General features: G+C 37.0%; 2 protein-coding genes across 5 annotated transcripts; one reads left to right on the top strand and one right to left on the bottom strand.

Moving 5' to 3' along the window:
* Positions 1-1529: 1529 nt before the first annotated feature.
* pou6f1 (POU class 6 homeobox 1) lies at positions 1530-24085 on the bottom strand. Of its 4 annotated transcripts, XM_008414469.2 has the most exons (12): positions 24001-24078; positions 15857-15971; positions 15154-15246; positions 12118-12310; positions 11124-11260; positions 9670-9895; positions 8387-8646; positions 8171-8299; positions 6864-7097; positions 6380-6467; positions 6126-6294; positions 1530-4441 (listed from the first exon to the last, which is right to left on the bottom strand). In XM_008414469.2, the coding sequence occupies exons 3-12, from the start codon at positions 15205-15207 to the stop codon at positions 4099-4101; spliced, it is 1833 nt and encodes a 610-aa protein (XP_008412691.1). In that variant the 5' UTR covers positions 15208-15246; positions 15857-15971; positions 24001-24078; the 3' UTR covers positions 1530-4098. The 4 variants fall into 4 exon arrangements, with proteins under 4 accessions (XP_008412691.1, XP_008412692.1, XP_017161365.1 ...); XM_008414470.3 differs by lacking the exon at positions 15857-15971 and having other exon boundaries at positions 24001-24085; XM_017305876.2 differs by lacking the exon at positions 24001-24078 and having other exon boundaries at positions 15857-16180.
* On the top strand, positions 17392-23373 carry dazap2 (DAZ associated protein 2). Its single transcript, XM_008414468.3, has 4 exons — positions 17392-17549; positions 20048-20166; positions 20252-20500; positions 20577-23373. The coding sequence occupies exons 1-4, from the start codon at positions 17537-17539 to the stop codon at positions 20703-20705; spliced, it is 510 nt and encodes a 169-aa protein (XP_008412690.1). The 5' UTR covers positions 17392-17536; the 3' UTR covers positions 20706-23373.
* Positions 24086-24348: the final 263 nt, after the last annotated feature.

Here is a 24348-nt window from a genome sequence, read left to right as displayed (position 1 = left end):
ATAACTGATGACCTGTCTGATGATCGTGACATTCGTAGGCAGTATTGTATGATGTATGCACAAGCTAATACTTTGGTCAGAAAGTTTAGTATGTGTTCATCCGCTGTGAAGATAGCTCTTTTTAAAGCTTTTTGCACTTCACTTTACACGGCCCATCTGTGGCGAAGATACGACAAAAGTAGCCTGCAGAAACTTTCTGTGGCCTACAATGACGGCATGAGGCTCCTACTCAGAGTGCCTAGATGGAGCAGTGCTAGCCATATGTTTGTACATAATGATGTTCCCACATGTGCAGCTGTGCTCAGGAATCTCATGTATAGATGTATGTGTAGATTTTCTGTGTCATGCAATAATATAATTGCAATTTTAGTAAATCCTGTTTTTAGTACAGTGAGATTTTTCTCAAGATTGTGGAAACATTGGTGTCATCATTTATTTGTGACTCAGTGAATGTCATGTTTTTATTTATTTTTTATTTTATTTTAATTTTATTATTTTTCTCTTATTTCCTTTTTTATGGACCTTTTTGGTCTGGAATAAAGATTGATTGATTGATTGAATATAGAAATGGTAAGGAGAGGAGTTGGAGCCAAATTGCTACCGCAGTTGATAAACCCGGTAAGTTTTCAGCTGTTCTAAGTTAACATGACATAAATAGGTTATAATGATGTTCATTCAGTCAGGACTTTACGATGACTCTATAGCCACATGCATCACAGGTAGATTCTAGTAAAGCATTGATTAATGGCTGATTTTAAAATTAGTTAACTGGACTTGTAGCCATTATTTTGTGCCCATGTGGCTGGACACCACACGGCACAATCGAACCCGATCGAACCGTTATACCTAGGATTGGATTTCTGTCGGCTAATGTGTCTCTCAGGTTTTGGAAATGGACCGATAGTCGGCTGACAACTCGTGTAATGTGCGCTGAACATTACACTAAGGAAATGAGGGAGGGAGGGTCAGTGGACAGCACCGGAGCTGAGCCTTTTTTCATTCAGTGTCATCAATAGAAAGAAAAAAAGGCAGGAAGAGACGATAAAGCCGATAATTAAAATGCGGTCGATAGGTTTAATTTATTGTGCGATTAATTGATTTATCGTTTATCGAGACAGGCCTACTAGTAACTTGTTTTATTAATGCTTTATGACTTCAAATCCTTGTCTCTTGCAGTGCAGGGGTTCAATTTGTTATAATGCGTTAAAAACAAAGTTGACATTGATATCTAAGAAAAGTTACAAGGTCAAAGAAACAACGGTTTCCATTTCATTAATGCCACCTGTCTACTTTGATAACACCTGCAATTCATATCAATAAAGATCAATTATGTAATCAGGATATGATCTCTATAACTCCTTTTATATAGAGAAAACAGGTGCTGACAGACAACCAACGTCTCCATAGGTTATGCTTGAAATGTCAACAGGACATGTGGCAATAAAAAATTGGAGAGCCAACAGGTTGGTGCTATATAAAAATAATAATTTACATGACAACCAATACAAATATAACAAGGCACACAAGTATTTGTTAAAGATGGTTTATTCTTTTGACAAAAAAAAGACAAAAACCATTAAATGTTTATTTTGTGGAGATATGAAACTTCAACAGCTTGCCAAGTGAAATGAGTAGTACCTTTTATTTATTCTCCAATAATGCTTTTACTTGTCTTTATTACTTAACTTACTATAATAAACATAATTATATATATTTTTTTAATTGCAGAGCAGAAAGGTAGACATTTTAAAGCAAGACTCATGTTTTTATGTTTAGGTATACTGCATTAAAAGTCTAAAGTTACCCATAAGGCAGCCATGAGATAGAGCATAAAATGCATCATTTATTAAGATATGATTTCACAAACTCAAAACATTTTGTATTTATGCATATTAGTAAAAATTTTGTTGTAATTTACATTTTTTCATCTGCATATATAGTAAATAAAAGTTTTGCCATTTTGCCAGTAGGCCACTGCTACATTTTGCAAAAGCTTCTTACTAATCGATAGCAGTAAACAAAAACCTCTCTTTTTTTTTTTTTACAAAACACTTAAATCTGGTACTACACTGAAATCGTGATTGCAAGCGGCTTATTCACTTTCCCTGCTTTCACTAAAGTGCAAACAAATCCTTAAATAACGGCAAGGATAAAGAGAAACGCCAAAGTTTGTTTCCATGTGAAATGTCCATAAATTTGTTCAAACTGAACGTCCTAACCAAACAATCCGCATTTCTCCACGCAGCTAAGCTGATAACGTTTATTATTATTATATTATTATTATTAATTTAAGGAGTTTGATTTAAAATTTTACGAGGAACATCAAACAACTCAACAGTAATATCTACATTAAATTATATGAGGCTCCATACAGGTCAGTTAGGATGAATTTGTTGGCACTCCTGGTAACAAATAGCTTTAAAATAAACCCATTGTAGGTATAACTGTTAATTTGATTCAAAAACCATACTAACAATTCTTTCTCAAATAAACATCATTATCTCTATTATCTGTTAATCAACGACCTTCTGTTATGAATAAAGCATAACACAGGGAGGAATTAATTTCAGTTGCAAGGCTGGATAGGAATCCAAATTTACCGAACTAGAAAATAAAACTCTGACGCTCACGTTTAAAGACCTGCAAATGCAAGTCACCAGGTTTCCATGACAACCATTTGTATGAGAAGTACAGCAGAGAAAAATCTTCATTTATCCTTACAAACATAAAAATGTTTCAACATAAAAGATACACAGAATTAACTTTTCACCGCAAATACTTTAAGTGAGCCAAAGAATAAATATGGATAAAATAACCTTAAAAGAAACTGTTTAAAATAAAAGATTAATTTAATCAGAAATCTGCATATAAACCGAGTTATTACATCAGATGAACCAATATTTGTGGGTTGTTTTTCTCCACTGAATAAATTTTCAGTGTGAATTTAACCTACTGCAATGAAAGGTTAATTTATTTTAGGGATTTTTAATACATCTTTACCAGAAGTGCCAATAAATATATTCCTAACTAAGTTTTAACTTAAAGATATTAGATAATGAGGGAATGTACCCTTTGAAGAAAACAAGCACTTAAAAATAATGTCCAACAGACAGATTGGTGTATTCATGCGTCATAGTTGCCAAAGTCACACATTCAGCCATGACACATGAAAAAGAGACACCCACAGTTTTAGTTTACAACAGACCTGGTGTGTCTGCAGCGTCCGATGTAATCAAAGCTGAGATTGTGACTAAGTTCACGCGGTTTGACCAAATGAAAAAGAACGATCTCATGTTTCTGATTATCCATCAAAGAGGCGATTGTCCCAAAGCGCTGGGCAGAATTAAAGTAACTGGTGTTCTGTAAACACTTAAAACTGAAAATAAGGTTATTGCCTTTTCAGAGTCTGACGAACCTCCAGCTAAACGACCCGCTAAAACTGTCCTATTATTCTGCATATTTTTCAAATATGCCAATTACAGAATAACATACAAAACCGATACTGTACAAACACTTAAAATATATGAGAAGAGTTAGCTTATAAAACCACTTATTAAAAAAAGGTAGATCAAGTTTCTTAAATATGGCATGTTACACTGCAAAAACACAAAATCTTGACTCAAAAGTATTTTTGGTCCAGTTTCAAGTGTGAGTGTCTAAATAAACTAGAAATAAGACTTCTGCAAGAAATATGAGCTTGTTTTAAGTCAGTAACTCCTTTTCTTTGTCCCAATAGATGTTTTGCTATAAGTGAAATTATCTGCCAATGGAACAAATAAAACCTCATATTTTTAGCTGAAAAGTTATTTGTAAGTAATTTTTTTTCTTATTAAGTGTACTGGTATATTTGCACCAGAAACTAGACTAAAACTACTTGGTGAGGTTTTGTGTTTTTGCAGTGTAAAACTGTAACACAAACGAACCATGCAGTGTAACTGAGTATGCACCAAACTGTGTTCACATACATAACCTGAGAACACAGCTCCAACTCATTTTTCATACACAACTTTACAATTTTCTTGATTTTTATTTAGAAACCCCCCCCCAAAAAACCTCAACTTTCTACCCACCCTAATGAGGATGAGAATGAGGTTGTTCCTAAACCTGGAAGACGTTGATCTTGCTCGTGTTCTTCAGTGTCTGTCGTCTGTTGCAGAACCAGACCCGGACCACCTCTCTGTCATAATTCAGTTCTCTTGCGATCTCCGTAATCTCCTGGCCTGTGGGCAGAGCGTTCTTCTCAAAGTAGGAGTTAAGGACCTCGATCGCCTGCGGCGTGAAACTGGTGCGCCGTTTGCGCTTTTTGGACGGTTCGCCGCCGACAAACTCCATGAGGTTCTGCTGGCCTTTCTGGTTCCAGTGCTCGGCCTCAGCCAGCCACTTCTCTAAAACCGGTTTCAGCTTCTGAGCGCTCTTGGGGGTGATGTCGAGCTTTTCAAACCTGAGGCAAAAAGGAGGAAAAAACTTTTTCAATCAACAATAGAAATGACGGCAAAACCTAAAATGGACCTTTAAAAAATTAGTTTTAAAAGAAACTTATTCAAAATTCTAATTTTACACATTGTACGTCTATTTGGGTCACTACTGCTTCTAAAAAACAGTCAAGAGCTTAAAGAATAAGGTATATACAATAAGATAATGTTTTTTGGTGTCTAGAAAATGAGCCGTTCCAAAAACCTTCCGAAAGTAACAAATCAGCAGGCACTGCCCCGTTACCTAGCAACCTCAGCGAAGCCCCACCTGTTACCTAGCAACCTCATGGGAGCTCCGCTGTCACCTAGCAGGACATTTGGTTTTATCACTCTATGCGCTGTACAATGGCTGCTAGAAAAGACAAGTGCTTTTTTTCTTGACTTACCATCCAGAAACCACTTACTGCATTCTTGTTGGTTGGGCAGGAGGCTCTACTAATGCTTTTTAAAGATATTTAGTTGCATAATTGCAGCCATTTTCAGGGTAAATATTGAGTTTGGGGGTGGGGGATAATTTTTTGCAAAAGATGTAATAACGATTTTTTGTTTAGCTCTTTGACCTATCCTAACCAGTTCAAGGAAGCATAATAAAGGCATTTTCGCACTGCAAGGAACGGTACGGAATGGTACGGAACGGAACGGAACGGAACGGTTTTGACCGTAAATAGAATCCACAACCAAGCGGTTCTGCTTAGAATCAGCAGCTGATTGGCCGTTGGTTGTTATGGAGTCAGACGTTGATTTTCCGTTGACAGCTGGCTCTCACTAAACTGTTTTTTATTTTGTAAAGAGTGCTCTTTTCAATATTTTTATTAATAGTTTTAATTAGCAATGGATTCGTCTCAATATAGTGCAATCACCTGGTCTAATGATGAGGTAAATGTTTTCCTCCGCTTACTCGCTGATGAACGAGTACAGAATGAACTAGATCGGTCAACGAGGAAAGAGAAAGTTTTCCGCCGCATCTCTGAGGAAAAGGCTTCGGCCGCTGCATCGAAACCATTGTTTAGTTTAAAAAATAATGACGTCAGGTACAGCTTTGATGGCGCCCTCGGTGTATATGCAAACACAACAGGGCTGGAACCGTCCCGTTCCGTTCTGTTCCGTTCCTTGCAGTGCGAAAACGGCTTAAGTCTCTTGTGAATTCTATTTACCAATTACGTGGCTTTTAATAGCATTTTAAGCTTTTAATTTCATTTAGGATTAATAGAGTAAAGGCGGTTAAATGCCAACACACAGAACACTTTAAAAAATCAGTTGCATAAAATCTGAATGAAATACTTTGATGTTTGTGGCTGAAACGACACAAAATGTAAAAAATAGAAGTGAATACTTTTGTATAACCAGTTGTGGGGAATATACTCTAACTAATTTAACTGTAAATGAATCATTCAAATAGGATATGTTTTCAGTAATAAAGCAGTAAAAGCACATCCTGTGTTTCAGTGGACCGTTCCATTTGTTCCTCAGCAGAATATGATAATCAAAAACGTTCCTTTCCCTCTGTGAGTCAACATTTTGGCTGTAAAGAGGAGCCGTCTGACGCACTGCACACAGCGTCAGCGTGTGATGAATCACTGGCACTTTTACAAGGGGAAACACAGAGGAAAGCTTCAAAGGAATGACGGCAGAAAGAACAGGTGAGTCACTTACCTGCAAATGGCAGACTGGCTGTACGCCGGACCCTCCGTCGCAGTGAGGGCCTGCCCTACTTGTGTCTGCGTGAGGCCCAGCGACAGCCGACGGATCTTGAAGTTCTTGGCAAACTCTCGGATTTCCTCCAAATTAATCCCTTCCTCGCTGCTGGCTGCCTGCTGAGGCTCTGAAATTGTGAGGAGCCTGGTTAAAAATATCTGGCTGCTGTTTAGACATTCCTGTGCTGAGGGTAGAGAAGCAGGTGTACGTACTGCTGACAAGTTGCCCCACTTTGGCCATGTCCCCACAGGCGATGGGAGCTGCTGAGGTGAGCGCGGTCGAGGTCTTCAGTACAGACGGCTGCAGTGCAATGACAACAGGTGACTGAGTGACACTTCTCACTGAAAATAAACGGTAACGGTCACAATTTATAGATGCTGCTTGTTTGAGGATGAAAGACTGCTCTGTGAGCTTGGAAACTGCAGCTTTAAGGAGGAGCTGCGCCTCGAAGGTGGGGCTACGTCCACCCGGCTGTTTTACACAGATGAATGGTTGCCATGGAGATTAAAGGATTTCTCAAATCCTTGAATCAAGGCAACACTCCAGATATGTTTTTGGTAAGATAATAATATGATAACATGATGTACAGCTCAAAAAAAATCTATTTTACATAATACTGCTCCTTTGATTTCTTTGTCACTAATTTGGTTTATTTCAGGGCTTTTCATTCAGTTCAAACAGGATTTGTTCTTCTACCTGAGCGTTTGGTTTGCTAACTGTAGGAGGAGCTGTAGTTTTGGGCAGAACTGCAGCAGAAGTTGCAACGGCAGCAGGCCCGTTTCCCACAGTTGCAATAATTTGGCCCTGGGTGTTGAGGAGCAGCTGTGGGGCGATGGTCTGGACCTGCAGACCCTGCAGGGGCAGAGAGGGAGCAGTGGCCCCTGCAGCCAGAGACGCCGGGTTCAACAGCAGCGGGAGGGTTCCTATCACCTGCACATTGTGTAAAGCAAAGGAAATTATTTCAAACAACAATATAAGCACGGTTGAAATCAGAAGTTTACATACACTGAATAATAAAAACAACTTTTCTCTAAATAGCTGCATTTCCATTAACTACAAAACTGGACAAATTGAAATTATGAAAATAAATTTACTTGATGGAAAGAGAAATTTTGAAAATAATTTTTTTTTCTGATAAAAAGTTTTTGTGCTAGAATGAGGTGATTTTTCGGCCATATTGAAATAGATGTATTTTGCAAAACTGCAATGGGAACAGTGTTTTTTACATCACACCATGATCAACAGCCGATGTTACTACTGACAAAAATGACAAAGAAGATGACAGGAAGACGTTTGAGGACGATGGTTTGTTTTTGCTTTTAATCAGGATTAAGGTATTATTTACTTAAAACAAGCTATAATTTCTTGCTGAAAAGTTGCTTTTAAGTTAGTTTTGTCTTATTTCAAGTGTACTAAGATATCTGCATTAGAGACTAGACAAAAAGTACTTAGTAAGGGTTTGTGCCAAGGTCTGGCTGCTAAAACACAAAATTTTACAAAGTATTTTTGATATAGCTGCTAGTACAAATATCTTATCACACTTAAGACAAAATTACTTACAAATAACTTTTCAATGAGATGTAACTAGTTTTAAGTAAATATTGCATTAACAGTAATTGAAAAGTCCTGGTTCCACTGCCAGATTATTCCACTTACAACATGGGAAATGGTCTTGTTATCAGTGAAATAATCTGCCAGTGAAACTAGTAATTTTTAATCAATATTAAGGTATTAATTATTTAAAACAAGCTCCTATCTTTTGCTGAAAAGTTACTTATATGTTAGCTTTGTCTTATTTCAAGTGTGACAAAATATTTGCACTCTAAGCTAGACCAAAAATATTTGGTAAGATTTTGTGTTTTTGCAGTGTGATACCACAGCACATCTCCACAGGTCGGGTGAAGTCCATTCCAGGCTTATTTGGTGGTCATGATAGATTATCTTTAAGAATGAAACACCTTAATCTCACATCATATCACAGCTTGCTTGTGACTGGAACCTACCTGGCCCTGGGCGTTTGTGATGATCTGGCTGGTGATGCCAGCCATACTGGGCATGGCGCTGTTGATGATGGGGGCTGATGTGAGAGAACTGAGGAACTGAGGCTGTGCACCCAAAGAAGCAGCACTTATCTAAGAACATATGTATATAAAAACACAGTTAAAGATGAGAGGCAAACAGGCAAAAATGTGAAAAATGATGAGCTGCATGAGCCCTACAATGGCCGGGTTGATGGACAGTCCTGCTGTCTGAAGTGCCGCCACGGAAATGTTGGGCTGGGAGATGGTGTTGGCCACAGAGGTCACCTGGGCAGCCATCGCCTGGGCGTTAGTGACCTGTGCATTGGTGACTTGAGTTTGCTGAGGAGGCACCTGCTGCACAGACGTCTGAACTGGCTGTACAGGTGCTGCTTGAGGCTGGAACATTGCCTGTGTATTTGCCTGCAACTGGGGCTGGATTGAGTTCAGAACTGTTGCAGCTAAAATGAGAAAATGACAAAATGGAGCTATTAGGTCATGAGATTATTAATATTTAAGAGTTTATGTAGCTTTGTGCAAATGGTTCTGGTGCTTTTTAGTGCAAATATCTTGGTACACTTGACGTAAAACAAAACTTACTTACAAGTAAGTTTTCAGCAAGATATAGAAACTTAATTTAGGTAAATAATTCCTTAATATTGGTTCAAAACAACTTGTTCCACTGGCAGATTATTTAATTTACTACATGGGAAGAATATATGATGCAAAGAAGTATCTTCATAAAATCAAGAAAATTATAGACAATGGTAACCATCCTCTTCATGAGATTGCCTTGGGAAAACAGAGTGTGTTCAGTCAGAGGCATCTTGAAATTCACTGCAATACAGACTGCTATAAGAGATCCTTCCTGCCAACAGCCATCACTATCTACAATAACTATCTGAAGAATTGGAATTAAAATGAGTTGCAACAACATTTAATTTCCCTTTGGGATCAATAACGATTCTTTTTAGTATTATTTAAATTTGAATAAGTGAAATAACTTACAGTACTAGAAAACCTGGTACTTTTTCATCAATTATTTACAAGATATAGAAGTTGTTTTAAGTAAATAATTTTTTAATATTGATGAAAAAGTATCAGTTCCGCTGGAAGATTATTTTACTAACATCATAAATGACAGTTGGGCACTGTGCCGTTACCTAGCAACCACAGCCAACCCCAGCCCGTCACCTAGCAACCCAGTTCTAGTTCCACTGGCAGATTGTCACTTGATTTCACCTGATATCAATATTAAGGAATTATTGACCTAAAACAATCTCCTATATGTTGCTTAAAAGTTACTTGTAAGTTAATTTTGTCACATTTCAAGCGTACTATGATTTTTGTACTAAAAAGTAGACCAAAGTACTTGGCAACATTTAGCATTTTGCGGGAAGTAAAATAATTTTAAAAAGAATCTAACATAGATACATTTCTGGATGACAGAGGGGGAGTCGAGCAGCAGGTAAACTGTGTTTTACCCTGTAGGCCAGCAAAGGGCAGCTTGAGGAGGTTCCCAGCGTGGTTTGCGGCTGCGAGGCCAGGGAGAGTGGCTACGTTGGTGGTTGGCAGAGTGAGAACCGCCAAGCCGCCCTGGCCTGCGATGGAACCGGCCATGTTGAGGGGGATGAGCAGAGGTTGACCCAGTGAACCCGTCTGAGCCATCATACCAGTCATCAAAGTGGCCAGGCTTTCCTGGGTCAGAACCTGGTGTTGTAGAGCACAAAGGAGCAAACTCCTTACACTGACCTTTACATCTGTACAGGAAAATAACTAACAGAAAAAATCTATTTGCTTAGTTATGAAAGGGAAACTTTTGTTTATGTAGAATATGATCTCAACACCATCACTGATCTCAACGAGGCCTGTCACAATTAAAACATTTTGCTGGATGATAATTTGTCCCAGTAATTACTGCAATAAACAATTCCATTGTTGTTTTGAAATTAATATAATAATAATGGCATAGACTCTAATTTTGTAAATAATATTTTACACTGGACCTGGAAGATGTTTAAAATATCAAAAATGAAACACCACAACCAAAATCAACAAATTAAATGGACATAAAAACCACACAGAATGGATCTGGAAATAAAAAAGATTATTTTGTGTCTGCAAGTATCAAAAGGTATTCGATAATTAGAATGGAAATTATTGAGCTCATTTTGATTCATCCAGCAATTAACTGAAAAATGCTCACACCCCTGCTGGTATTTTCAAAGTGATTTGCACATTTTTATTCTTTTCAAATAATATTTCTGCACATTTTTGTTGCTTTAACAGTTTTATTTGTACATATTATAAAGAGTCTGTTGTTTTTTAATGCACTAATACATGCATATTTTGTACATTTTTAATTAAACAGCTCAGATGCACATTCATCAGGACTGTGGTGAACTAGTTTTTATTACTACACTGTGTTTATGTTGAAAATTTACCCTTACCAGTATTTATATTCTTTATTCTGTTTATATATACATATATATATATTCTGTCTTTATGTGAGTCTGTTTTGCTGTTGAACAGATTTTCTTCCATTTTGTAACAATACAGAATATTTCCATTCTATTCTATTTGAATAACTAATGATTTTACTTCGTCCTTTGTCTTGTCATACATTTGCCTAAGTCGCTCTACATTTGTCTGCAAAGACCTTGAAAAGTTATCAATATAAATAAATAAACTATAGAAAATCTGTTTTTGGTTTTCCAAAATGACATCTGCAATCATATCTGAACAAAGTTTTAATTTAAATATACTCAAGTGAACTTCCCAAACGCTGAAATTTGGCCATTATTGTCCTCTTAATACAAGGTGGTAAAGGAATTTTAAATGAGGTCAGACACTGATGTTGGACGACAATCCCTGGCTTGCAGTCTTGCCTCTAATTGCTCCTCCAGGTTTTCTCTAAAGTTGATGTCACAGTTTGTACCTGTGGACAACCTTGTATTGTGATGGGCATGGCGGCCTGGTGTTGGGCTATGGAAACGCTGAGCGGAGCTGCAGGATTCACCATCTGAACTGCTGCAGCCGACCCATCAAGAGACGCCCCCTGCTGCTCACCGACCGCTGCAGGACACAAATGTTTGATTTGTCATTATCATGAATCAAGTTTATCTGTATCACACATTTCAGCAACACGGCAGTTCAAAATGCTTTACAGTGAGAAAAGATTAAAAAAAAATAAAACATCATAAACACGTCATAGAGTTAACGGTTGTAAAAACTAAAAACAGGGGAGTCCCATCATTAAAATCATCAATACATATTAAAATGTTGGTCAATGCTCCATTTATTATGATTCAAAGGAAACTCTGTAAAGGTGGGCTTTTAGTTTTGATTGACAGGAACTCAGTGTTTTGGATGTTTTGCAGTTTTCTGGAAGTCTGTTCCAGATTTGTGGTGCTTAGAAGTTGAATGCTGCTTCTCCATGTCTGGTGTGTGTTTTGGTGATAAACCGTTCAGTGATTTATAAACTAGCAGTATTTTAAAGTCTATTCTCTCAGTGTAGGGACTTCAGAGCTGGGGTGATGTGCTCTATCGTCCTGGTTTTAGTCAGAACGCCAGCAGCAGCGTTCTGGATATGGTTGATTTTTTTAGGCAAACCTGGAAAGATACCGTTGCAGCGACTATAGACAAATACATGGATGTGTTTCCCAAAATCTTGTTGAGACATTAGTCCTTTAATCATGGACAAGTTATTCAGATGATAGAAGGCTGACTTTATAATTGTCTTTGTCTATAATTGTCTATGTGGCTCTGAAGGTTCAGGTCTGAATCCATCACCAGGCCCAGATTTCAGACCTTATTGCCAGTTTCCAGCTGTAATAACTGAAGCTTTCTGGATCGTTCCTCTTTAGGTCCAAAGATTAAAACTTCATAACACCAGAAGACAATTCTGGAACTGATTAAAAATAATGATTTACCTGCTTCCCCAGTGCTGTGGGGCGCTGTGGGGCTGTTCTGGGTGCTGGCAGCTTCAGCTTTCTCTGAACACTGAGCCATTTCCTCCTCAGCAGTTTTGCCCTCATTCTTCCCATCGGGTACCGAAGACGGCAGAGACGCATCAACCTCGACTTCTAGTACACGAATTGTCTCCTGACCGGACATGACAATAACCTGCAGGGGCAAATTATGAGGTGATTAGAGATCTAGCAAATAACTGGCCAACAGGATGAGAATTTAGAAATTCATTTTAAAACTAAATTAAATTATTTAAAAAACAAAGAAATCCTCCTTGGGTTCTTGTAAAAATATTTAAACCTCTTGAACATTTTTAGACACGCACAGTCAGAACGGATGGTGAACATTAATTTTCCACTCTTGCCAAAGATTCTCAATTAGATTTAGATCTGAACTTTGATTAGGCCATTCTAGCATATGTGATTGCTTTAATCAGAACCGCTCCAATGCAGTTCTGGTCGCATATTTAGGTTTGTCCTGATAAAAGGACGAGTCTTTTGCAGCCTCTCAGGATTGTGCTGCATATAGTAGATACCAGTTGAGGGCCTTGAAATTATTTTGTTTGGCCCCTGACCACAAGAAAAACATGATAAAATGTTGTCAACATAGTAGGAACAATTGTTGACCCAAAAAAATCGGAAACTGTGTGTTGCTTTCAGTAAGGCAACAGATTGAAGCACTTTTTATGATTGGATCTTTAATGATATACAGACTTAAAAAAATAATAATTGTTTATTTTTCAACAAGTGAAACAAAGAATTAATTAGAATAACAAAAATGACAATAAAGTAACTTTTGCATTTTTAATTTAATGAAATTAATTGAACCAGTTTAGCAAAAACATTTGGACGCCATTGCTCTACAACAAACTTCTAACATTTTCACAGAGAAGTTGAATTTGTCTGATTGTTTGAATACTAAAACATGCAGCATTTTCTCATTTTATCTTTATTGAAAAAGCAACAAAATGCATTGATAATTGTGGCTGTAACATGCTAAAATGTTCAAGAACAGGGCCAAATTTACAAGGATGCTAAGGCCAATTTTGGTGCCTTATCAACTATATAGAAATAGTTTCACTAATGCAACGCAATTAACTCTCACATTAATACATAGTTCTATATATCTGCAGGTAGAAAATGATGCATGAGAGGTTTAATTTGTACCCTGGCCAATTTCTCCATGTTTTTTCCAAAGAAATCTGTACAACTATTAATATAACTCACCTGATACCAGCTTTTGAATTTTATACAAAGCATTAAAAAACATAAAGACAGAAAAATCTTTGGTGGCCAGGCCAGTAAGCCCTTTCTATTGTCTGGCCCAGTTCTAGAGATATGAATACTTTTTGTGCTAACGTCAATAATTCTCCCCGTCTACCAGCATGTTCTCAACCCAACGCTGACCTATAGTTGATGATTCACAAAGTGAAATAATGAAAGACCAAGCAATGAAAGAGGCAGCAAGGCGGCTGGAAGACAGGATGCAGAGGAGACAAACGCAGGAGAAGGAGAAAGAGAGAGAGAGAGAGATGGCGATGCGTACCTGTTGTCCCTGGCAGGGGGAATTTCAAAGTGCAGGATTTAAATGGCTGAAAAAAACTTCTGCTGTCAGACAGTGAATGGCTAAGGAGGACAGAGAAGCCGAGCACATGTTAGGACAAGATGACCCCCCCCAAAAAACAAACAAAACCAAAACTAACTTAAAAAAAAAGGTGTATAAGTGCACCGAAATGATGGAGAGGACATCAGCCAACAAGCAACGCAGAGGCTCAGCTTTGTTTTGGCTTGCTGGCTATGTCTACACAAAGCGTTACAGGTGAGGAAATCCACAGCAAATTATTAATAAGCATGGCAGTTTAAGCACTGACAGTCTTTGAAGCAAAGAGTAGCAGAGATTATCAAGCATTAATACAGAAGAGAGTTGTGATCTCAATGGAGAGCCGTGTGGCAGACAGTTATGTTTTTATTATGACGGGGAAAGTTATCGCCTGAGGGGATAAAAAGAGCAAATGTGGTGACGATCCGGCTTACTGTAATTACACAATTCCATGAATAAGAATTTATTCTCCTAGAACTTTTTTTAATTTTTCACATTACAACCACAAACTTTGAGATATTTTACTGGGATGCTAGTTGAAACCAACACAACAGAGAACATAATCAGGAAGAGTAAGAAATATTATCATTTTATACCACAACTTAAAATTTTAAGTGATACATGTGTTTGTATTCTGCTCTGCACTCTGATATAACCAACTAAAATTTTATGTTCAATTAATTGCTGTAATTTGTTTATACAGAAAATATGTCGAAGGTGGTCAGACAAAGCTAAATATAAACACTCTAGCTATGCAAAGCAACATTTTGGAGTGAAACACTGCACACCACCTTCAACAGACTATAACTCCACAATGAATCATGCGCCTCAAGGGCTCTTATTCATCCAACCGGCCAAATATATAATCATATCCAACTGAATAATACGAACAAGAAGGGTTGTTTTTTTTTATCACAATACTGCAAACATTGATAATGTGATGACAAAATTGTGTAGTCCAAGTTTAAATGACAGTATAAGTGCATGGTCTAGTCAAAGTCCAGACATCAGTCCAATTGGCCTGTGGCAACATTTTTAATTTGATGTTTGTAAATGCTCTCCACCTAGTCAAAGCTTGAGCTATTTTGCAAAGAAGAATGAAAAAAAAAACTTTAATTCTAGATCTGCAACAGCAGTAGCTTTATAATTCAAAAGAACTAAAAGTGGTTCTAAAGAGGTTTGAGTCAAATGCATGTGAGACTTTCCAGACGTTTAATTGTAACAACGTGGAAAACTAAGCTTAATTTATCTCCAGTTTCACAATGATGAGTTACCTTGAGTTAGTAAATCACATAATATCCAAATAAAACACACTAACGTCTGATGCTGTGCTGTGACAAAATGTGGAAAAGGTTAAAGGTGAAATATTATATTGTTATGAATAACAGGTGATCTTTTACCTGCTCATTGACAGTGAGCGGGGCATCTTGGGCAGGAAGATCCTGGGAGTTCATGGCTTGCTGCACCAACTTAGACAATGTCTTGCAGGCATTCTAGATAAACAGATACTGATTATGCAAATATCACATAAAAAAGGAGATTCTTTGTTTTATTGCATTTGTACTTTAAACTCAATTGCTGCCTTTAAAATAAACCAGCATGCTAATATTCCCTGTTATTCCTGACCATTTTAGTCACTGCAGACGCAGACTATTTAAAGGGGCCTGTAAGTATTAACAGGCCATATTGTGTTGCATAAAAGCTGCAAATAAACATGATCAAACATGGTTAAGATATCCACGAAGTGGTTGCAAATTCTGAACAGATTCCAAAACAGGCTTCAGATGGTGCGTTTGTTGCAGCAAAGCCCCCCGAGAGATGAGGATCTGTCAAAACTTCAGCGGCTGTTGATGGGCACCCCACCCCCATCCTGGTCAATAAAAGCCACTTTTTGGAGGACCAGCACCATTCACAGCCGACGGAAATCCTGTCAAGCCGAGCCGAGAGACCGAATTTTATGCATTTCCCTCTCTTTATCATAAATATATAAATTATGCTAATTACGAGCATTGCATATTAACCAAAACTCATTTCCTCTCGCCATTTCGCTGCTCCGCGCCAGCAGCGAGCTTGGACACAGTGCGATTTTTATATGCAACTTACCGCGGAAATGCAGCTTATTTCCCGTAATCCGCCGGTCTTAAAACGCTCCCTGACACAGTTTGTTTCAGTCACACATAATTAGAAATTCATCTCAGCTCCCAGACAGGCGCTGTGACTGCACACAAAAGAGAGGTATTTGCATTGATAAGGAGGGCTGCAATGTTAGGATCTCCTCTGCCTTAATATTTAATGACGGTGCCCTTTCTGCAACAGTTCACACCATCAGGAATCCTCCAGGTGTCTCCCGGAATCCCCCCAGAGCTGTAAAGTCGGACAAAATTGCCCCAAAATTGTCCTTTTGCACTACGTCATGAACATAATTTATGCAAGAAAAAAAAAATCTTGCATTGAAAAATGTCTGCCTCGACTTGAGCGGTGCCATGGTTCTCTTAAAGGGGACGTACACCGCATTGAGAAAGTCTAGCAGTGTTTTGTCACACGCTGAAATAAACATTTAGAGGGGATTCAGATATACAGTTGCACCTTAGTAGATTTTATGGTGACCAGTTTCAAATCGTTTAAATAGTTTAATTTGGATGATTATGGCTTACAGCAAATAAAAACCACAAAACACAAATTTATATTTTTTTCACCAAATTTTGAAGTGAACAGTAAAACAGCACATTTCTTTTATTTTTTCAGTTATTTTTATAATCTGTAATAATTGGAAAATAATCCAATGTTAATCAGTAATTAACAAAAGCAATAAACACATTGACATTGGTTTCTAAAAAAAAATTAATCAAACATTATTGTAAAAAAAAAAATGTTTTTAAACCTCTGATAATCTGTGTTATTTTGAAATAATTTGATTGGGAAAAACCAGTACAATCATATGAACATTTATCTTCTTTTAATTTAAATTTAAAAAATGTTGTCTTTGTCATTTTCATTGAACATAATGAGCCAAATTAAGCTAAATTTCACCTGTATCACTTAATTGTAAAGGTTGAGACTCAATTTTTATATCAGTATGAACATTTTTAAAATGTGAACATTTAAAAATTCTTATTTGCTATTCATATGGCTTTATAAGTTATGAAAAAAAAACATATTTGTAAAATATCCAGCTTGGGAATAACTTCGCTATTGCAGTTTAAATGAAATTACTAATTTCTTTAAAACTTTCTTATTTGTATTGACCATAAAATAAGTTATTACATTAAAAAAAATACAATTATTAAAGGTGTTCTTCCCTTTGCAGGTCAGGATATTTTATTTATGTATAATAATTTATTCTTTGCAGTGATCAAAGAACTGCAAAGAATACTGCAAAGAACAGGCTGACCAGAGAGAGGTCAGCCTGTTTTTAAAATCTGTGATTTAATCATTTCTAGGTAATAAATAATTTTAAAAAAATATTCCATTTGAATTTCAAATTTTTGTCTTTTTTATGTACTTATTTTTCTCCGTCATTTTTAGCTTTAAAGTTCGCTTTTTGCATTTTTGTTTTTCACTTAGCATTTGAGCAATTTCCCCTTTTCCACCAGAGGGGGCGCGGGCGTGCGAGCGAGCCGTGCGTGCGTGCAGCCGCAGATAAAGAACGGGTGACGTAACCACTTCCACAACAACAAGAAGAAACAAGGAAGTGTCAATCCGAAACCTGTAACAAGGCCGAGACAAGATACGCAGAGCTCCGTACAAGCTGATGTTCCTCAGCCTCCGAATCAATCCACAACAATGAATAACAAAGGTATTTCTCCGCAGCGGGTTCAGTTTGTCAGCTAGCTGCCCGTCAGTCGACGCTGCTGTTAGAACTAGAGCCGAACGGGCTGTCGTTATCTAAAGCGGACTTCACGTTTAGCTACGTACATAACAATAAACTGACGCCTTCTGGGAAGCTCACTTACTGAACATAAAGGCGTCTGAAATACTCTAATGAATACATTTTTTACTTTCTCGTTACATATATTGTACTGATTCAGATCAGGTCGCATTTTGTTTTATGTTTTTTTTAGCGTGTGTGTTTTTTGCGAGCTACAACCATTTAAAACGGCAAAGCTGCCATAACTGGACTGTTTTGGTTCGCTGTTGCGTTAACATGGAAGTCCTTTTCTGCTGCAGTCAGAGTGAAGGAGCGTTTTAGTTTGGGCTGTTTGCTGCATCTATTCATATTGTTTTACTGTTTAGCTGATCATTTTCGATTGTAGAAGAGGCTAAACACGCTTACATCCCCAAACAAAGGGCTGATGCTAGTTTTGCTTTCACAATAATTTAACCATTATGTTGTAACCGACTGGCCGTATTCAATAAAAATCAGCAACAAAGAAAAGGAGCAACATTTTAATAAACAGTTTTACCTTATACTGTTCATTTATTTATTTTTTTAACTACGTCACGTTTCTCTGTGATTGTATTAGAATAAAGTAAATTCAGCTTGTCTGGAGATCTTTTGGATTTTTTTTTTATAATTCTGACTTGTTAGCTATACAATTGTAAAACATGATATATATGGCAACTTAGGTTACATCTTATTCTCTATTTAGTTTCAGTTTAATATTTTTCAGATTCTTCCAATACACAAGGTTTTTTTTGTGACATCAGCTTATATATATTATCATCTGTTATTCATCGTTTCTATTAAAGTATAGTTGTTGGATTGCAAATAACCAAACTGCCCATACTCATCTTGTAAAATGTACTTTTCATTCCCATTTACCTGCATAAAACAGCTAAATAAAAACCTAAATGCCTTAATTTTCTTACAGCATTTGCTTTGTGTTTTAATATTTGATCGATGTACAAGCTTTGTTTGTCCCATAGGTAATATAAATTCTCCTTACACAGGGTTAATTTTAAAATGCATACATTCAAAGATAATTCAATGTAAAATAAAATATAATAAGTAATAGGAAATCCACATTGATACAATGAGAACAAATTCAAGAGAGCCACCTACGCAGAGATTCTCTTTATATATTAACCTTTTATACAAATTTAAAATCAGCGTTTACACAAAATTGCATATGACCGTAAATATTTAATTTGATAGACTGAAGCAAATATTAGGGATACAAATTTGGCCGAACAGGCAAGAAGATGGAAATAAACATTGGTTGTTAATATCGACCCAGTTTTAATGATCAGATTACCGATATGTTAAAGAATGACTAATATCGCCTGATTCTGATGTTAAAGCCGATATGTCATGAATTACTTGCAAAAATTGTTCACTCCTGCTGAAGTAAAATAACATTGATTCTTAGTTATATTTTGCAACATTATTCAATAATTTTTAAGTGGTTATTGGCAGAATATTACTATTATTATTATTATTATTATTATTATTATTATTATTATTATTATTATGCTATTTATAAGGTAACAGTAAGTAGCTAATTGGTCTGATTGTACGTTCGGGTAGCCAGCATGTGGTTGGCTGCTTAGTTTTAAAACAAAGTTACTTTATTTGGAGTGATGGTGTTTAGTTTCCACACCATGACCAGTTTCTGACCAGAAATATTTAACTGGAGCACAGCACTGTTATTTCAGCTCTAATTCTATTAGAGTTGAATTGATTAATCAATTATTGAGATAAAGGTGAACTAATTTAGTAATCAAATATTTGTATACAGACTAAAAATAGCACATTTCCTGAATGAACGCACTCAGAGCAACTATTAAGACAAAACTGTACAAAAACATATATACATTTTGCATTTAAGATTAAAAAAAATCTTTATCAAGTGGCAAAATTTGGGCTTCACCAGATTCTTGTTCTGTAAAAAAAAAAAATAATAATTTACTCTCCAGTTATTAATCAGTTAGTCCAAACAATAATCAACAGATCAGCCATACGCTGTACTGATAGTCAGCAGAGAGGGCTGAACGTTTCACATGTTATTGTTAGATGTGGGGTTTTTTATCTCAGATGCATCCTTTGCTACAAATGGTCAAGAGCTCACTAAAAGAATACTGTGTTGCATTTAGGCAATACAATTTTCATGTTTTTATGTTTTTCTAAAAAAAAAAATCCTCCAGTGGTAAAATGAAAAATGTGCACATTTTTTTATCCGATTAATAGTTAGAGTAACCGTTAGTTGCATCCCTAGTTTCCATTCATTTAGTCCTGACTTCACACACATTTTTTGGCTTCATCATCGTCCTTTAGTCCCTTTCTGAACCTGGGGATTCCCCATCAGCCCCTGGGGTTTCAGTGTTTAGTTTAAAATCGAATGTGTTGTTTTGCAGGTTCATATCCACAGCAGTCTGTGTACCCTCAGCAGAGTACTGCACCTGTATACCCTCCTGCTATGCAAATGTCTCCTCAGGCACCTCCCTACACAGACACACCACCTGCATATTCTGAGGTAATTTAGCAATCTGGAAGTTGGACACTATGACAGCTTATCATTTCTGAAGGTTTAATTTTGCTTTCCGTCTCTCTGTGTGCAGATATACCAGCCCAGATATGTGCTTCCACCTCAGGTGCCTGGTCAGGTGCCGCAGATGTCCTCTCCCTACGCTGGCCATCAGGTGTACATGCCCATGCAGCCACACATGCAAGTGGGTCCGGTGGGCCAGAATGTCCCCATGGCTTACTACCCCATGGGAGCCGTTTACCCCCCTGGATCAACCGTGATGGTGGACGGCGGCTTCGACGCCGGCGCTCGCTTCACAGCCGGCAGCAGCGTCTCCATCCCCGTGAGTGTTTACGTCAAAATGCGTTGCTTTAGGCGAAAACTGTCAACTGAGTCTGTTTTCCCTGCTTTCCCTTCAGCCCCCACCGCCTGGACACCCCCCTAATGCGGCTCAGCTGGCCGCCATGCAGGGCGCCAATGTTGTCATGACGCAGCGCAAGAATAACTTCTTCCTGGGTGGATCCAGTGGAGGGTATACCATCTGGTAACAGCAGCTACTCCCCTCCTGGTTCATGCATAAAACCCCATCCCAGATGATTCCCCAGTTCCTTCTTTATTCCATACGCCTTCCTCTTCAGGCTGCTTGGCCATGCCACAATACTGATATCACCTAACGGAATGTAATATTTTAGAGCCCTTGTTAAAGGTACAGTACTCCACTTCTGACCTACAGATCAAATGATAATTCTCACCGCCTGAGAGGGAAAAAAAAGCTACAGATTTTAAATTTTAAGTCTCCATAATTCTTTGCTGGATCGTAAGTCTTCGGTCGCTCCAGATTGGACTTCATTTCAGGCGTGTGTGTCTGCTCAGGAGAGCTATTCTCCTTTGATCAAATGGTCACAAATAACACTGAGATATTCATGTATTCCTGTACAACTACTTAGATAAAATGTTCAAATAACAGACCTACATTATATAGTTTAGCTGCTTTATGGTGAAAGTAAAACGCAAAGAAGCAAAGTTACAAAGTCGCAAAGCGCAAACTAAAAGAAATCTCCACTTGTCGTTTTTGAAAATCTAGTGTAGTTCAATTAATAGGAGTGTAATAGTTTTGTGTAAATACCAGTATGATGATCAGGGGATGTTACCATCTCTGCTATATATTAAAAAAAAAAAGAAGCAGCATCCTGGATGCATTTAGTTAGACCTGTCTTGTCTTTTGCACAGTATCAAAAAAAACAAACAAAAAAACACCACAATAAATTTGTTGCACAATGAACTTTCTGGGAGATTGTTCCATTTCAATCAGTTGTAAAATAAATAAATTTAATTTAAAGCGAAACAAATATGTGTTTAAGAAAAGAGTTAATGCAATATCTCAAGTGGTTTACTGTACCTTGTTGGGCAACTTGTAGATGAACATAGTCGAGTGCCAAAGAGCACTGGGGATAACCCTGAATCGAAGCAAATTAACTTCAGTAAACTTAAAGGAAAGAAATTTAAAGTAAATCCAAATAGTAAGATGAACAGAAAGGGGTGGTTGGTGTAACATTTTTAGCTTTTTATGTAACCCGTTTCTATTCCACAGTCGGATACCCAGAGTTTATCACTGCGCATTTATTATTCAGATCTACAGAGCTATGCTTTTTTTTTTTTTTTTTTTTTTTACGCATCCTTAAACTTGTATGAAAAAAAAAATCATTCTTCTTAGAAGATTGTAACCATTTCACAAAAATGCATTAAATTTTTCAGTTTTGTTTTCTTGGGTTCAATATATTTTGACTGATTTACACGAGTAGTTAGGCTAATGAAAAACATTCGACAGTATAACCAATGAGCTGGTTGTGCCAAAGATCTAACCGGCAACGCATTTATAATAAGTTGTGGCGTCAAATTTTAATCGTCACCGTTTGAAAAAGCAAACATATCCTTGAACAAGACGTTGTGACGCTGTCGGCTCCTCAAGCCTTCAGTTTCCCATGACTGCAATCTATTGTGGATTTTTTTTTTCCTGTCACCTTGTGTGGGTCACCTGCATCTTTGAGTTGCTGCATACTTTGCACCTTTTGCTAATGTACCTTTTATCTGAAATGCACTGCTAAGCAAAACTGAGGAGTTGCAGGAAAAAAAGAGGCTAATCTCTTTTTACATTCTGTTTTCATGACTTTTTAAATGAAAAGGAAAAAAAAGCTGTGACATTTTTCAACAGTTTTGAGTCCATTTTTATTCCATTAAAAAAAAAATTAATGTAAAGATGTGCCATGTTGTTACAAAAGCCTGAAAGTGTATGCAAAGATCTTGCAACGAGGCTACATGACTGTCAGCATGTTTAAGTCATTTAAAAAAATAAAATAAAAAATGCTTTCATGCATCTTTGGAGTCAATCAAAAACTAAATAAAGTGTTTGAAGCTAGACATGTTGTCTGTATGGATACCACAAACTAATATCTATAAGCATTTATCATTGTGGTGTGAATGAGTGTCACTGGGTATCCGACGCGCAGCATAAAGTTTTAATAGCTGTGGCTAACAGAAACGAAAGCCAAAACGTTGGCTGTTTAGTGATACAAATATTAACTAAATCCCAAACCAACTTTCTGGAAATCTGTTTTCTTCTTCCGATATATGAAGGTTTTTAAAACACCCAACTCCTGCTGTCATTTCAGCCTTCTTTTTTTTTTTCAAACAAAAGGGCCACAGCTATCAAAACTAACAGCTGTAACTCAAACAGAAGTTTTCTTCTTTCTTTTCCATCTCTGCTCCGACTGTAAAGCAGCTTAAGTGGCTTCATTCCAGCATTATGAAGTACTGTAAACTCACAGCTGACTAGTAGATGCTATGCCAACCACAGCCAGCAAACGGGACATTCTTTGTTGAAGGATTATGGACATTTATAGTTCAGGGATTCTCTTTACAACATTTTGTAAAATAGATGTATGTACTAAAGTGATGTGACGTACTTTGGTACACATTCTATCTTTTAAGATTACTAAAGGAGATGAGTGTCACTACGGTTTGCTGAGACATGTCAAGGATGAAATACTTTGGAAAAAAAAAAGAACTTAGGTGCACTTAACTTTTTTATACTAAACTTAAAATTTAAAATGTAAGTTTAGAATAAAGGTTATTTTGGAAATTTGAAATGTGGTAAGTTTGTTCTTGTATGCATTTGTGTAGTCCCTTGGTAGAATAGTAAAAAGTTTCTTATGTTGACATCTGAGATTTATTTTATTTTTTTGGTTTTTTTTCCACAGGCGATTAGTTTAATAAACATGCTTCCCATTTCCCAAAAAAAAAAATCTTTGTAAAGCATTGCAGTTATTTTAACACAAAATTTATGCTGAAAATTACATAAACTAGTCGATTTTACTTATTAGTTTAACAAACTAGCTTCCCAGTATAAATCTTTAGAACCCATGTGTCAAACTCGAGGCCCAAATTTGACCCTCGGTAGCTTTTTATGTGGCCCTCTAGAATCTACTCCAAATTACATAAATCAGTCCCTCTAGTTTTTTGCAATTCTATGATTGCAAAGATTCACGCAAAATTAACAGTTTCCTGCATTGCTTCACGTAAAGCATAACGTATTGCGAATTTTCCCATCTGCAGGTGGCGGCATTTCTCACTCGCTCTCACTTGACGTCAAGATATTCGCAAAAGCAAATAGCATAGACACTGACATTTTAAATTTTACCTAATTGCTAGATTGTAATTAATCTAATGCGCCATTTTGATACTAAAAAAGCTTTCTAAAATTGTAAAACTGCGAAGACATAAGTGCCAAGCTGAATAAGATGGCTGTTGATGTTAATTCAATATTTGTGGCCAACACACACTTACCGGGGCGGCTCCGTTCACTTTGGCTATTGTCGTTGCTAGGGCAACCTACAATTCGAAAACAGCGACGTCATCGTTCACAACTTCTACTGTTCGCCGATTGGCCCGGTACAAATTCCCGTTTACTTTGAAAGAATCAAAGTAAACGGGAGAAAGTTACGGAACGGTATGGGCTACATTTTACATGCTAATGTAGCCAGTTGGACGGAGTCTCGCGATAGCAGATGTTTCGCTCAGGTGATACTTCCCACGTTGCTTAACGTCACAAATAAAGGAGAAATATTACTACTCATATTACAATATTTACTAATATCGCCCTTGTAAGAGCTTCAAATATTTCGCGGCTTTAGC

The sequence above is a fragment of the Poecilia reticulata genome, chromosome 7 (genome assembly GCF_904066995.2).
Source record: "Poecilia reticulata chromosome 7, P_reticulata-male-v2, whole genome shotgun sequence".
NCBI lineage: Eukaryota > Metazoa > Chordata > Actinopteri > Cyprinodontiformes > Poeciliidae > Poecilia > Poecilia reticulata.
The sequence above is the reverse complement of the archived record's forward strand: the minus strand, read 5'-3'. Positions and strand labels throughout refer to the sequence as shown.

Bases quoted from the DNA above. Each gene is read 5' to 3' on its own strand.
- dazap2 (XM_008414468.3), top strand. The intron at 20,167-20,251 runs GTAATTTAGCAA...CTCTGTGTGCAG, and splicing joins CACCACCTGCATATTCTGAG to ATATACCAGCCCAGATATGT. The intron at 20,501-20,576 runs GTGAGTGTTTAC...CTTTCCCTTCAG, and splicing joins GCAGCAGCGTCTCCATCCCC to CCCCCACCGCCTGGACACCC.
- pou6f1 (XM_008414470.3), bottom strand. From the start codon at position 15,207: ATGAACTCCCAGGATCTTCCTGCCCAAGATGCCCCGCTCACTGTCAAT. The intron at 12,311-15,153 runs GTAAAAGATCAC...TTGCCCCTGCAG, and splicing joins CGCTCACTGTCAATGAGCAG to GTTATTGTCATGTCCGGTCA. The intron at 8,647-9,669 runs GTAAAACACAGT...TTCTCATTTTAG, and splicing joins GCCCTTTGCTGGCCTACAGG to CTGCAACAGTTCTGAACTCA.